Source organism: Acipenser ruthenus, chromosome 21, assembly GCF_902713425.1.
Source record: "Acipenser ruthenus chromosome 21, fAciRut3.2 maternal haplotype, whole genome shotgun sequence".
Lineage (NCBI taxonomy): Eukaryota > Metazoa > Chordata > Actinopteri > Acipenseriformes > Acipenseridae > Acipenser > Acipenser ruthenus.
The window spans coordinates 22,085,095-22,100,128 of record NC_081209.1 but is presented as its reverse complement, the minus strand read 5'-3'; the positions used below and the strand labels follow the sequence as shown (position 1 = coordinate 22,100,128).

The 15,034-nt window shown below is 37.3% G+C and overlaps 1 protein-coding gene across 6 annotated transcripts in view; it reads right to left on the bottom strand.

Annotated features, from left to right (window-relative positions):
- Positions 1-15,034, bottom strand: part of LOC117428523 (intermembrane lipid transfer protein VPS13C-like) — a 99,099-nt gene that overhangs the window by 31,409 nt on the left and 52,656 nt on the right. For 3 of the 6 annotated variants that reach the window (XM_058995055.1, XM_058995051.1, XM_058995054.1), the window contains 19 exons: positions 14,365-14,530; positions 13,845-13,961; positions 13,099-13,202; positions 12,344-12,511; positions 12,000-12,035; positions 9,360-9,664; positions 8,892-9,039; positions 7,491-7,602; positions 6,955-7,088; positions 6,711-6,867; positions 6,348-6,427; positions 5,462-5,521; positions 4,033-4,198; positions 3,259-3,378; positions 2,856-2,959; positions 2,296-2,463; positions 1,536-1,840; positions 929-1,076; positions 274-424 (listed from right to left, as the gene is read on the bottom strand). In XM_058995055.1, coding sequence (XP_058851038.1) covers positions 274-424; positions 929-1,076; positions 1,536-1,840; positions 2,296-2,463; positions 2,856-2,959; positions 3,259-3,378; positions 4,033-4,198; positions 5,462-5,521; positions 6,348-6,427; positions 6,711-6,867; positions 6,955-7,088; positions 7,491-7,602; positions 8,892-9,039; positions 9,360-9,664; positions 12,000-12,035; positions 12,344-12,511; positions 13,099-13,202; positions 13,845-13,961; positions 14,365-14,530 — 2,749 coding nt within the window. The remainder of the gene's footprint in view (positions 1-273; positions 425-928; positions 1,077-1,535; positions 1,841-2,295; positions 2,464-2,855; positions 2,960-3,258; positions 3,379-4,032; positions 4,199-5,461; positions 5,522-6,347; positions 6,428-6,710; positions 6,868-6,954; positions 7,089-7,490; positions 7,603-8,891; positions 9,040-9,359; positions 9,665-11,999; positions 12,036-12,343; positions 12,512-13,098; positions 13,203-13,844; positions 13,962-14,364; positions 14,531-15,034) is intronic. The other 3 variants (XM_058995053.1, XM_058995056.1, XM_058995052.1) reach the window with 2 other exon arrangements.

Sequence of the window (15,034 nt, the reverse complement as noted above, 5' to 3'; positions counted from 1 at the left end):
TACCGCCGGTGTTTCTATGTACACATATCTAACCCCATTTTAAAACGTATACCCAGCTAACCAAAATAGATATCGTGTCTCTTACAGTATATGTAGTGAACTGCACGTACAGGTGTATTTGCAGTAACAATGTTAATCCCTGCTGATTATGGGGTTTAAGGATGGCAGCTGAAATTCAGCTGAGAGCTCTTTCAGTCAGTCATGCTAACAGGTGACTTAAATGCGTAGCTCATTATAAACATGCTTTAGGAAGATCTGTTTTGTGTTTCTTACCTTTGGGCAGATCTGACCCATCCTGAGCTCCACCTTGCTTTTGCACACTATCAGCAGATGTCTTTGTTTCTGTCTGTGGATTTGAAGCTTCTCCAATATTTTCCATCACAATTTTTAACAGGACAGTTAAGTCATCTTGGCTCAGGGCCACCTTTAGTCATGAAATGGTTTAAGAGGAAAAAAAATAACATGGCCGCTTAGGATCAAAAACATTTGTGTACCTGTTCAGTTCACCATTTCTTACTGATAAAAGCACATCATTGTATTGACAGGTATTTAAACTTTATTTAAATCAGGACAGACCAAGTAATAGCACATTCTGTAAACATAACAGCATCACCTCATCTCTATGTACAGCAAACATTATTAATTCAGAATGCGGTAAGATTAATGACTTTACTGCCCACAGAGACCATTTTAACCAATAATTAATGTTATTTATGTATTTTACTACATTCTGTATCTCAAAGCCCCAGTTATGAGGCTTTGGTCTTGTGGGGATGTTTCTATTTTATTATACATTAATAAATCAATAAATAAAACATGATAATTTGAAAACACAGAAAAATAGTTACCATTCTATTACTGAAACATCACCACCTATAACAGCATATTTAGGCATTGAATAGAAAATGTATGTAGAAAGCATTCTGACCTTCATAGGTTTCAGATCTCCATTGATTTCTATTGCAGGCATCTTCTGGTACCAGGCAGCTGCAAGGTTTCTCTTCACAGACACTCGCAAGTTGACTGGTTGTAGTAACTCAATATTAGGCTGAACTGAACCTTCCTGTAGGAGAATTCTGTGAAAAGTGCATTTTATTTTGGTTAAGTTGGCTATAACGATCATAGTGTACTTATTGTGGTCAGTTGTGGATCCTGGATACAGTATTTTAAATTATAGTAATTAAAAAAGCAGCACTATTTGTGACCTACATGACTAATGAAGTAAAACTGAATCAAGACTTTTGTACCGTAATATGAAAGTGTGAAAAGCTATGCAATGTTTGAGGGAATAAAGGTGATAACATATTAGTTGGAGGCTAAAAGCAATATTAGATTCTAAAAAGTGGCACCACAATTTTTAAAAGGGAGGTCTACTGTGTTAACACACCACTTTAAAACACGTAACCAAAATATCACACAAGGACACTCTAGAATAACCCAAGATGCAACTGGAGAGATGGACTGCAAAATATTTATAACCAAAGGAAATGTAAGAATTGTGAATGGCTGATAAAGGAGCCATTGAAATATTTTACCTGGACAGCTTCAGCTTTGTTAGCTGCACATCCATTTTATCAATGACTGGAGGCAGAGAGCACCCGTCTGCAGGGACCAGACAGAACTGGTTCTGCACGGTGATCAGCCCCAGGTCCACTTCCACTGCATTCTGGGAGACTGACGACTGGGGGATGACGATCACCGGAGCCTTCAGCTTGATATCCATGGAGAGGCGGAAGCTCTTCTGGGCGAAATCCCGCACGCTGGAGGCAGCTTTCTCTGCGGCCTGTGCTGTGGCCACACTCAGGGCCTCCTTTGCTGTCTGGAAGTTATTTGAAAAATTCTGGGAAGATTAAAAAAAGAAAATTACTCTCTGCTTTTAAAAGTAGTATTTTAAAGCATACATAAACAGTGTTGCCAGTTCCAAAATGGGTTTAAAACAAAACTCAACAAATGAAACAAACTTCCCACTTTCAACCCTAAAAACAAAGAGAAAACCATGTATATGTTATAGTAAAAATATATATTTTTTTTTTCCTGCTTCTGTCTAAACCAATTGTTTCTTGTTTGCTTTATAACATTTACATAGATGCAGACAAACAAATCCCAGTAAAGGTATATTACTGTACAGTATCCCTGAATGCATTCATTATAATGGTTCTAGTTACTGACTTATTATTTCATCATTTCAAATTCCATCTCTATATCTACATTCATAACCTATTGGTTATAGTACTGCAGATGCTGCTGTATGAGATTTGGTTTTTATAAAAACTCATACTAGACAAATGAGCTCACCATCAGAGACATGAGGAACTTGTGCAGGTAGACAATCTGAATGCAGCCCACTCTCAGAGTCACCTTCCCATCCACGTTGGAGGTATCTGTGTAGGCATCTCCCTCGGTAGCATTCGGATACAGCGCCATGTTGAAACTGAACACTTCACCTCCCACGATGGAGACAGCCTGAAATGATAACCCAATGTGAATGGGCTGTTGTGAAGGGAGACCCAGTCGATCACAGAGTACTGCTTTGACAACTCACTGTGGCACAAATCATTCACAGACTCGCATGCAGTTTTATTGTTTTTACTATTTTATTGTCGCAAATGTAATGCTCATTATAAATATATCCGGGCATTTAAGTTAAAATTGCACTCTGGAACAGTGGCCATATGCTTGTGAATCAAGTCAGTTGACTATGAAGGTAAGAAATGTGTTAAGTCACCACACTAACCACAACATTATTTAAATAGTGAAAATAGAGTATACAACATAAAATCTAGGTCAACAAAAATGTAAAGGTAAATCTGAAATAAATGCTTTAAAAAAAAAAAAAGATTTGGAAATGCACTTGCCTTTTTGTGGATAGTCTTTGAGTCAACATCTGTGACAATGATATCTCTAAGTCGGGCAAAAACTTGAGTTTGAGATGACTGCATTGATACTGAGGCGTCAATACCTGTAGCATGTTAGAAATGTAATGTACAGGGCACATTACAAGAGAAATTGTAAGTAATTCACTTCCTGTGTTTGCAATATACATCCAATCTGCAGGCATTTTGCCAAAATAAGTATTTTAAAAACTACACTAGAATGAAGAGAAAAAATACAAAACGTATACAATTTCATAACTATATCTCTAATATATCTAACCTATGGTATATGTATTATGCAATCCAATAAAATATAAATATAACAGCAATGGGTGGCTCCAACTGTAAGATGAAAACACTTTTCATCCTTTTTACATAAACTTACCCCGTATCCTAATGTCAGCAATGTCACAGTTTTCATCACATACTAATACATTAAATGCACCAAGCTTAGCTGTGAGCTTAAGGTCAATGACATCACCATCAGTTTCTGAACCAGCAGACACTAAAGGAGAGGAAAATATGGTGTCAAAATGTATTTAGAATATCAGTTATAGGTCAGTGTCTAGACCAGTGACCTTCAATCATGTCCCATGGGCAAATTTGTGTCTAGGAGATCAGTGTTGTGCATCAGTACTGAAGTAGGAGGAAAACAAAGCAGAACAACAGGCATTCAATATACTATGTGATCTGCTTTTGTGACATTTAAAAAATAAATCCCCTTTACCTTATGAGAAATAGAAAAATGCCTGCGGCCAAAAAAAAACAACTGGTTATAGAAATGTGTGTGCATGCTTTAGTAAGATAAAAAGTATGGTGGCTTGTTAAGGTCATCCAAAAAAATAAAATCTTCTTAGATCACAAGATAATTTCAATCTCAGAATCTCGATATTACCATTCCGTTAATGTATCCCAGGATCTTAAGAAAACTGAAGTCATTACTATCTCGACATATACAGTTTTTTTTTCTACAAAGGTATTGCTATGCTTCAGATTAGCAACCAGGCTGGAAACAGGAATTGAGGAAATTAAATCAGACTGATCAGATTGACTTGGGGACCAGAATTCATCTACGTTTCTATCAGGAGCAACAGCTGTTCATGCAACATCGAGACAAGGTTAAACGTTTCTTGCTTAAAACATTATTCGTTGGGGTTACCAGGCTTTATTGCTGAGCTCTTGCTTTGTTCTTCAGCCTGTATCTTTGAATCTCGCTCCTTATCAGCAGAGGGCAGGCTGCTTGAAGACATGGCAGCTGTTAGGAAATGAATGCTGGAGAGAAGGGCCTGTGTGTGCAGCAGCAGGTCAAGAGATGAAAAGGCCACCTGGACGGAGAGGGAGATAAAGCAAGCAGGGGGCTCAGTTTTCATAGTGCCTGGAATATCACCACGTCATTCCAGAGATGCAACAGCGGGCCCTGCTCCCAGAGCTTTAACTCGAGTTCGTTCTGCTATATACTCAGGCTTGCTTGTTATACCCAAGCGAAAGTGCACCACATCCGGAGAGCGCTCTTTTAGCTTCACGGCCCCGACTCTGTGGAACTCTCTCCCAGCCTTAGTGTGTGTAGCTCCCACAGTCGCTCGCGTCAAATCAACTCTCAAGACCCACTTGTTCTCTCTTGCTTTCAATGCTCTTTAAGCCTGATATCCGTTATTAGCTGTTGTCTAAATTGCTATTTCAGGGTTTTTACTCCATCTTATTCGTATGATTCTGTATGACCCACGCATCCACAATGCTTAGAATTCACATCCTATCCTTTTATTTAATGTATTATGCCTGTATTTAATGTATTTGCTTTTTTTCAGTTTGTATGTAATGTACTATGCCCTGTATTTAATGTATTATGCATTGTTCCTCACTATCTTGTGAAGTGCTTTGTGATGGTGGTCCACTATGAAAGGCGCTATATTATAAAAATTTTGATTGATTGAATGATTTAATAACAGTCTGATTACATCAATTACGTTTGATAATCATGACACTGCCCTAGACTGTTATTAAAGAAACTCACAACAGTCTATAGCAGTTTCATGAATACCAAACTTATTTTAAATAAAAAAGAGATAGGAAAAAAAAACATTCTTAAAATAACTAATAAGGTATTGGACTATCTCTGTAACTGGGTCGACCTGTGACACATATATTAATGGTAAATGATGTAAAGTATTGCATATTGTGTGTAAACATGTAACAGGTTGGGACACACTGAATGGAATGGAAAGAGGGAAGGAAGACAGAGGGGTTATTTTGGGGTTATGGTGGAATCGCCTTGTAGTGAGGTCTTTACAAAGGCTAATCGAATGCTACATTGTCAGAGTACAACTCTAGGGAGGTAGTGCTAAGACTATATGACTTTCCGTTTTTCTACTTACTGTCAGAAAATGAATATATAATGTTTAAAAAACAGAAATACAAAAGATGCATGAACAGAATTCAAGCACATCTTACTCTCAATACTAAAAACGTGTTCTGAATTTCAATCGAACCCACTTAAAATCTAGTTGAAAATAAAAAAGAAGGTAATCTTGGATAAATCCTTTTTGAATATAAATCATTCCGACTGGCGACAGAAAGCAGATTTTACTCACAGAGATCATCTGCTCGGTGTTGTTGTAAACAGTTTTAAAGTCGGGCCCATTTTTGTCAGCCTGTAACAAAGAAATAATAATTCAAAAATGTAAATTTCTTTACCTATTTAAAATGTATACAAGCACTTCACAAAACAACATTACAGTACAAAAAAAAAGCTCCTGTATAAGTGCTGGTCAATACATGAATTGTGCAACTGACGCTGAGGGCAATTTCTAGTCTCTTTAATTATGCAAACTGTGTAGGCTGATATCAGTAATACTCTAATTCACTAGTTATTAAACACACACACACTACATCACAGTATGCGATGAAGCAATCTTAAGTAAGTCTCCTGATTGTAGTTTAAATTGTTTCAATATCTAAAGCAGGGTAGTTAAGAATGTTCTGTTGTAATGCAGTATTTAAACTGAAGCTGAACCACAAAATTCATCTAGGCAATAAGTGCTGTACCTTTGGGACGTAACACATGGTTTGGTTAATGGTATGATATTCCCTAGACATACTTCCAATTTGAATACCAAGCACACATAGTTCCTAACACCTCAAACTGCACACAGTTAGAAGCATCCCTGCAGTGTACCAGATGCAGATTTTATTTGCACTGCCATTAAAACACACACACTAATGGAAGATGTTTTTTCCTGTTAGCGGTGCTCTTTTCATCCCTGCCGTCTCAGAAGCAATGCCCTGCAGTGACAATAACCCCAGGGAAGCAACACACACTTCCTGACACAGTCCGAAATTCAACATAATAACTTCAAAAACAGTGCTACGCACAGCAAGCCACTGCAGTGTTAAACTCAGTGACGCAGTTCAGGGCAGAGGTACAACTGAGAGCTACGATGCCTTGCTGATTGTATTAAATTGAAATCTGTGTCGAACCTTGTAATATTCCACTTTCAGAAGATCCGCTCCCGGCTCATCAGAAGACCTGATGATATTGAGAGGTTCACCTTTTGAATCTAAAAAAGAATAAAAACAAACCAAAAATGATTGCATTTAGTCGTCATTAAAACTGCACATATGTAAAGCAGGACATTATGTTAAAATAGATGGCTAAATTATGTTAGAACTGAAAGAAAAGAAAACTATTAATCAGTTATTAGAATAATCTGATAGTTAGTCATATAAGCATACAAACTACAAGGTCAGAGTGTTCATGAGCAAGGTATGCAATTAAATGGAACTGATCTTCATTTGTCTTTACAGTCACTGCTTGGCATATGTATAGGTTATACATCATACCTGTAAATCCAAGGTACTTCATGTTGATTTTCTTTAGATAGGCAGTGGCACTCAAGTCGTAGTTTCTCACTCTAGTTTCAGTCCCAAGCTTTGACAGATGCAGTACCAGGAATGGAGACTCTTTCTCTTTCACTGGCTTGGTAAGCTTCACCACCACCTAATGAGAAATAACAGCAAGCCATAATATAAACCCAGCTATACAGAGCAATGAAATGAAACCCTGCTGATTGAAATGTTCACAGACCTTCTTGATTTCAAAGCTGAGGAGCACTTTAGTAACTTCTTCACAGATACTTGTGTTCACGTTCACCAGCGGGCTTCCTGTCTCGCCTGCTGCACTGGATAACAGTTTGATCATCCCCGGCGTCTTACTTCTATCTGTCAAAAAAAACACAACATGTAAATAAAACTATTGGATATTCATCAAATGCTGTTTTATTTTTGAAAAGAAACTACACAGGTTTTAAACAGACAATTAATGTGTGTGTATATATATATATATATATATATATATATATATATATATATATATATATATATAACAAAATAATAATTAGAGTATCGGGTCTTGAAAATATTCTGTGTTGTTTTTCTTTCCTGTAAGTAATCCATACTCCACATGTCACAGCTTTTTTCATTCAGTATTTAACAGATTACTGTACAACTCCCAAAATGGTGTAATGGTGAACTGTTGGTGTTATTTTTACATGGGGCTTGGCTAATATGCCCAAGCACATTTTTACATGGTAATTTCTGACTATGAATGCATTGATAAACTACCTTCAGCTTTTTCATTGGTCAGGTTTTCTCCACTTAGTTCTTTACTGCCTTCTGCAATGTTTTCAACCAAAATTTTCATCAGTACTCCAAGATCCTCCTGGCTTAGAACAACCTATAGAAAATAGATGGTGGGCACAAGTGACATAGAGACTACTCCAAGTGCTGCCGTAAACGCTTCATGGCTTTATGTCAATCACATGCAAAGTGAAAGCAATCCAATAGTCTTCAAAAAGTCAATGCTTTGTCTAACCTCTTTGTCCAAATGTGTTAAGAAATTGTATACTGGCATTGATGTAAAGTATGCTCTTTCTGATTTACTGAAATTTAGTTCACACATATCCTTATAGCATTTTTACCAAAGTACCAATAATGACTATGATAACTCTGTGCAATTATCTAATGCCAACAATTATCTTTATAACAGCTGTTTGTTTTTGGTACCTTTCAAAAGCTGCTATAAGGCGGTGAGATAATTACAATTTAGTATATATCTGTTCCGTATACAATGTGGCCTGACTCTTTCAGGGGATCATGTAAGTAATCTAAATGAGAAAAAGTGCCGGTGACATCTAGGAAAAGTCATGTGCCAGGAAATGTAAGATTACGCACGCAAAGGCCTTGATTTGATGCAAAGAAGGGTTATTTGATACTAAACAAGCAGAGCTAAAACAGTGGGCAGAGCTCCCACAAAGCACTCTGCTGAGTAATACCCGTACATTGCTTTAAATAGTGCTGTGTTCAGTAAAAATACACGAGTCAGGAATATGATCCTTTATGACTGTTTGACAGCACTATCCCAAGGTCTCATGAGGATATAACTTCCAAGTCCGTTTGTAAATGTAGCGAGCTCTAAACAAACTGGATAACTTCCATACTACGGCTGCCACGTTTACATTGCAGTAATAACAATCAGTAGAATAATCTGTTTAAACAGGAGTGGGCTTGGGCGTGCCTTGTCAAGAAAGACATACTGGTATATTAAATGAATATAAATAAATAAATAAAAAATAATACCTTACAATAGGGCATTATTATTTCACATTTACTGTAGTACTAAGTAGTTTATAATATAGTTTTCTATTAACGTAGAAGATACGCAAGGAAAAGTTATTTTGCTTTGTTTCTTACTAGTAAACTAAACAGAGATGGCAGCCGTATTCCTTACTATTATCATAAATGCAATAATGTAAAATAACTAGAACAATTTCATGGGGCAAGCAGTGAAACAAATTGAAAGAAACTTATGGCTTTAACCCTATATTGATAAGTACTGCAGATAATGGATTGGCTGTGGTGTTTATTTTTATTAAAACGTTTTTTTGTTTTTTGTTTTTTTAAACATAGTAAACAAACGTCCCTGTTTCCCATCAGCACCTCTCTATAGATCAGAAGTGGACTTACATTCATGGTCTCTAACCCTCCCTTGATCTCCACTGCAGGGATTTTGTTGTACCAAGAAGCAGCGAGATTTCGGTTCACAGCCAGGTCTAGGTTTATTGGCTGCAATATCTCAATGTCGGGCTGAGAGGAGCCCCCTTGCAAAACAACCCTGATTGTGAAAAACACACAATTACAAAAATGTACAGCTTTCAAGTTAATTGACAAAACTATTATTTTCATCATTTGTAGATATTAGTCATTCTTCCATCCTAACCAACCCCTCAAAAAATGGGAAACACCGTAGTGCTCATTGTGCCACGGTATTGTTCTGTTCTCACTTCTGTACTGTAATGCTCATTGTGCCAGGTTATTAATCAACTTCTACAAAAGTAAACTCTGTTTATTATCACAGTTTTTACTCAGTCCCTTTGAAGTAGTATTAAAAAGGTTTTGTTTTATTAAAACAGGATTGATTTTGTAGCATCATACCTGGACAGTTTCAGCTTTGTTAGCTGCACATCCATTTTATCAATGACTGGAGGCAGAGAGCACCCGTCTGCAGGGACCAGACAGAACTGGTTCTGCACGGTGATCAGCCCCAGGTCCACTTCCACTGCATTCTGGGAGACTGACGACTGGGGGATGACGATCACCGGAGCCTTCAGCTTGATATCCATGGAGAGGCGGAAGCTCTTCTGGGCGAAATCCCGCACGCTGGAGGCAGCTTTCTCTGCAGCCTGTACTGTGGCCACACTCAGGGCCTCCTTTGCTGTTTGGAAGTTATCAACAAATTTCTGCAAAAGAAAATGATGAAGTCACGATCATTTAAAACATCACAACAGCAGCCATAGTGTAAGAAACTGGCGTAAAAGTGAGTGCATTTTTTTTAAGGACAATTGCTCCCTACTTCTCGTTAGTAGAAAGCCATGCAAAATGAAAGCAGCAAAGCAAGTGGTTCTGGTTACACTCAAATTTGCGGAAATTAAAACGTTAGTACTCTGTACATTCCTGAATTTAACTGTATTGAACATGTTATGAACACATGAAAATGCAGTGCACACCATTTGGCTTACCGATGTTCTGAAAACTGAGTGTTAGTATACGCATTCCACCTGTGCAATTAGTCATAAAGGATTCTGTGCCTTGACATGACAGCTTGATGCTACTGAGGCCACTAGCATAGACAAGTGGGCATGCAACACAATCCAAATTATCATCCGCCTGATCATTCAAGGACTAGAGCATCCTCAGCAGTCTTCCACCATTGTTACAGTACAGGATATATACAAATTCTCATTCACGTTATTTGAAAACAAGCTTTGCAGACCCTTATTAGCACTGGATTACCTTTCCTACAGTAAAGTAACATTAGTTAGACCAGGGTGAGTGCTACTCAGCATCTGCGAAACCATTAGTTTAAGTTCCTAATCCTGGATAAACAATCTGTTACGTGAACAATATTGGACATTAATTATTTGCTTGACAGCTCTTATTCATTGAAAGTGTTTTTCAGTTTAAATATATAGTACGTGTTTGCCTGTAACCATATCAAGCACAACCAAAGTGTGATTTTGTTTTTCTGAAACCTCCATTTTGCTGACAAAAACCTAAAATGTTAAGAATTAATGTTATGATAATTGCACTCATTGTGAAAATGTCTTCATGTAATGAATCAATCGTGATACTTTCTTTACATGACACATCGTTTGTGTCATGATACAAGAACAAAAGCACCACACAGCTCATTGTAGTTCACCGTGGCTCTTGAATGACGAATACATGTGTTTTATAGTTGCTATGAATGCATACCCTCCCTGTCTCATTACATTTTTAGTTTTTTTTCTAACAAAATAGTCCCTCGTTTAATGATCATTTTAATCTTATTATACATCATACAAGCAGTCAATCTGGACCATCTCATGTATCGTGATACATATCATATCGCGATACGTATCGTATCATGACATTAGTGCATCGTTACACCACTAAACTAAGAAGATATGTGATCTTGCTCATAACCTAAAGCGCATATATACAATTGCAGGCACATATGAACTCAGGTTTTCTCAACAAACACTACAGGTCAAAATAGTTGAGAAATGAAGGAAATACCCATGTTCATAGTATTATGTTACAGACCTAAATGTTTATTAAAACATGTTGCATAACAACATAAGTCATATGCCAAAAACATACGTATGGATTGTAATTGTTGGAATCCAAGACCAGTCATCCTAAAACGTGGATCACCATTGCATGAGGGATACCAGTAATTACTGGTATTAACATCTTAATCCTGAAACATATTGCATGAATAATCTTTTAAAAGGCCATTAAAATGAAGGGGTAGGCAGGTCAATAAAAACAGAAACACTCATTAAGGCACAGTAAGGAGACATGAGTCTGGAAGAAGACGTAATTAAATGAATGAAGGCTGTCATTGACGCAGCAATGTGAAACTCCCACACTGCCTCCAAGCAAACATGCACTGGCCAATTACAACAACCAATTTTCAAAGGGAAACAGAAATGATTAATATTTGCATTAGTGGTCTTCCACTTAAGACAACTTAATGAGACATGTTACTTAGCTCTGTGCTTAGCTGTTCATTTAGAATGAAGGTTTAGCTTTCTTTATTAGAAGCAGCTTTTTACATTACATTTATGTGATACACTCTTTACCTAACAATTCAGGATCTTTCAAAAGCATTAAGTGCACCACTGTTTCAACATTGACGTTTTGCTCGACAAACAAAGACAGACAAAAACAACATGACATTAGGAAGTGGTCTTTTAATCATGCTGTTAGTTTACCTGCAACCTTGTATGCAAATGAAACATTTTCAATCTTTAACAGTAGTCTCATATACCCAAGGATTATATTTTACTTATGGTGTAGCTATTCCTATCTATTCCTATGATATCTTTATCATAATTGTTGTTTGTCTTGTTTTTTGGGTTTTTTAAACACCCCCTACAAAAATGGCCCCCTCTGATGGTGTTTTGCCAATGAAAATCTGTCGCCCCATCCGTGCAGGGCTTTATAATGGGAAGTGCAGCCGTGTATTTAGATGAGGCAGCATGACCAAAAGAAGGAAATCAGTTCATGGTTGCATGAAGTAGTTTGTACCTTGCAAGATGAAGAATATTTGTAGCTAAGAAGATCCTGAAAAGAACAAGAAAGGGCGAGACAGACAGTAATTGAGGATGAAAAGAAAGTCAGCACAGAAATCAGGTGACGTGACCTTGTTCTAGCCAGGTAATTTTAAACACTGAATTGAACCTGCTAAGGTTAATATATAATTAAGGACCTGGAGGTTGCAAAGTGCTTAACTGGAAGATCAACAAGTGAGTAGAACTCGATCAGAAAAAACATATTTTTTATCCGCTATATACTATAGATCATCCATTGAAATGAGCTTTAAAACATTTACTTCCATTTGCAATTCTTCAGTGTGACTAATATGTACTTACTAACAGTGACATCAGGAACTTGTGCAGGTAGACAATCTGAATGCAGCCCACTCTCAGAGTCACCTTCCCATCCACCTTGGAGGTATCGGTGTAGGCATCTCCCTCGGTAGCATTCGGATACAGCGCCATGTTGAAACTGAACACTTCACCTCCCACGATGGAGACAGCCTGAAAAGCAAGACTCCAACTCAGCACCATCTGTATGTAAACAACTAAATCGAAAAATACGAGCGTGTGTAGAGTTGCACGTATAGTCTAAAACTGCATGTCCGATCAACAAATAAAGCATTTTAGTCTTTAGTTTAATAAGGATAGATATTATTGATTTTTTTTGTCCTCTGCAGTAACATACACAAATGGAAAGGTTTAATCACTACTTATAAATAAATAGTTTGAAGTGTCATTAGTGTTGCTAAACAGGGTAGCATTGCCAAATGATTCATGCTAATTCAAATACCCACTTACAGCATAGACTCCATGAATGTAGGGGTCACCACATGTCAAATACATACACGACTATATCAAAGATAATGTTGCACATCACAGTGGTAAACCTTGGAGACCACGAAAAAAAAAAAATTAAAAAATAGATCATCCAAGCCTTTCATAGGCAGCAAATTGGATGACTGAATCGCTAAAGGGATTAGCGCAAAAGATGGCATAGGTTTCAAAGTAGAAGTATAAAGTGCAGTGCCAATCTATGATTCAAATAATAATGAACGGTACAACTGGGCAGGGATATGAACAGTGCCTACCTTATGGTGGATAGTGCTTGAATCAATGTCTGTCACAATGATATCTCGGAGTCTAGCAGAAACTTGTGTCTCTCTTGTCTGGACAAATACAGACGCATCTAAACCTGCAGAACGCATGACTTTATTATTTAATATACTTACTGTAGCAAAACAGAGCAAGAGAATGAATACAGGAATTGACATGACTTTAGGTGATTACATGAATTAGGGAATTAACATGAGTATAGGTGATTAAATTAGCTCTTTCAAAACAGGCTTCAATGTGAATTGTGGAGCTGCTATCCATAGAGGCTTGATGAATAAAACAAACGAAACCTGTGATAAAGATAGTTAGTGTCTTTGTTTTGGTAATTTAGCAGTTATAACGGCATTGAAATATTGAGAAACATGACCATTGTTGCATCTTGTAGCATACAAAATACTCTTTACACAACTTGATCCAAACAGAGGTCTAGGGGTCTGATTTTACATTGCAGGTAAATTGTGCATTTAATACATTTACTATGGGTGGGGGGGGGCGGGGGCTGACTGTTAATGTGTCTTTTGTTAAAGCAAGTACAGCTTTAAATCATGACACACTAGAAACACACACGCAAACCTGGTATGCCAAACAAAAATAAAAAAACACCTAAAATCTCAGTGCTTTAAAAGGTAAAGTAACACATGTACAGTAATGTCAATTGTTATGTCTTTTCAGGACTGTTTTTTTGTAATCATGGCTTGGTATTTGCCACCATGTTTTGTACCTTGGACTTTTATATCAGCAATCTTGCGTCTCTCGTCACACACAACAACATGGAAAGAATCCAGCACGGCAAACACCTTCAAATCAAAGATAGCCTTGTCCTTTGATCCTTTTGACACTGAAACAAGAGGAAATAGAGGGACATGTGGTATTCAGCACATTATTCAGCACAGCACAGGCAGCAGCCCCAGTTTGGTATTAGATTGAGATGTGTTAAACAGATTTTATGGCACAGATGGAAATGTAATCATTTGTAATCACTTTGTGACTTCATCGCCCTTGTAATACTAATTTTATTTCCAGGTTTAATACATTGTAACTTTCCTAGTTTGTGATTCAGGTTTTCTATAGATAAATTAAATCTGAGAAAACAGAACACAGGGATGCTGTTTATGGAAAACATAAAGGGATCATAATGTGTAACATCATTACATAACTAGACTCATGTGGGTTTCACCCAGTCAAAGCAAAGATCTTATCACCAGAAAACCACTGATGTGAAATACAGAAGTAGGCTGCACCTGTTTTTGCAACAGTCCCTTTCTCAGAGTCCCCTCCTTGCGACTTTGGCTGCTGATCCTTCCCAGCTGACCCTGGAATGCTTGAAGGGAGAGCAGCTGTCATGAAACTGATGGTGGAGAGCAGGGCTTGGGTGTGCAGCAGGAGGTTGAGCGATGAGAATGCCACCTGGATTCAAACACAAAGTATGAGACACACAGAAAAGGCTACAATGAAAAAACATAGCTACAGCAAGTCAGCAGAAGCCTCGTTTACATTTTGTTTTCGCCGTTCATTCTCCTACAATAATGAACATGTATAATATAATAAATATCTTAATACCCTTAAAAAGGAGCTGACCTAGGTTTTGAAATCCTTTCTCTCGTCATTAGCACTGGAAGCATTATCGTTGGTCCCATTCTTTTTGCGTTTTAGATCTTTTGCTTCTTTGTTTATAGAGATTTTGTGACACTGAGCCCAGGAAGTGTCTTGGTACCAGGAAACAGCAGCAACGTCTAGTGTTGTGTTTCAAATACCTTTATATTCCAAAGAACAAGGGATCTTTAACAGAAGAAAAAGGGGATCAATAATGATATTGCTTGTGCTAATAAGAAGCAAAATTGATTTTAAAACCTTGGTTAGCCATCGCAATCCTGTAACAATGGAAATAAAAACATTACATTTGATCAAATA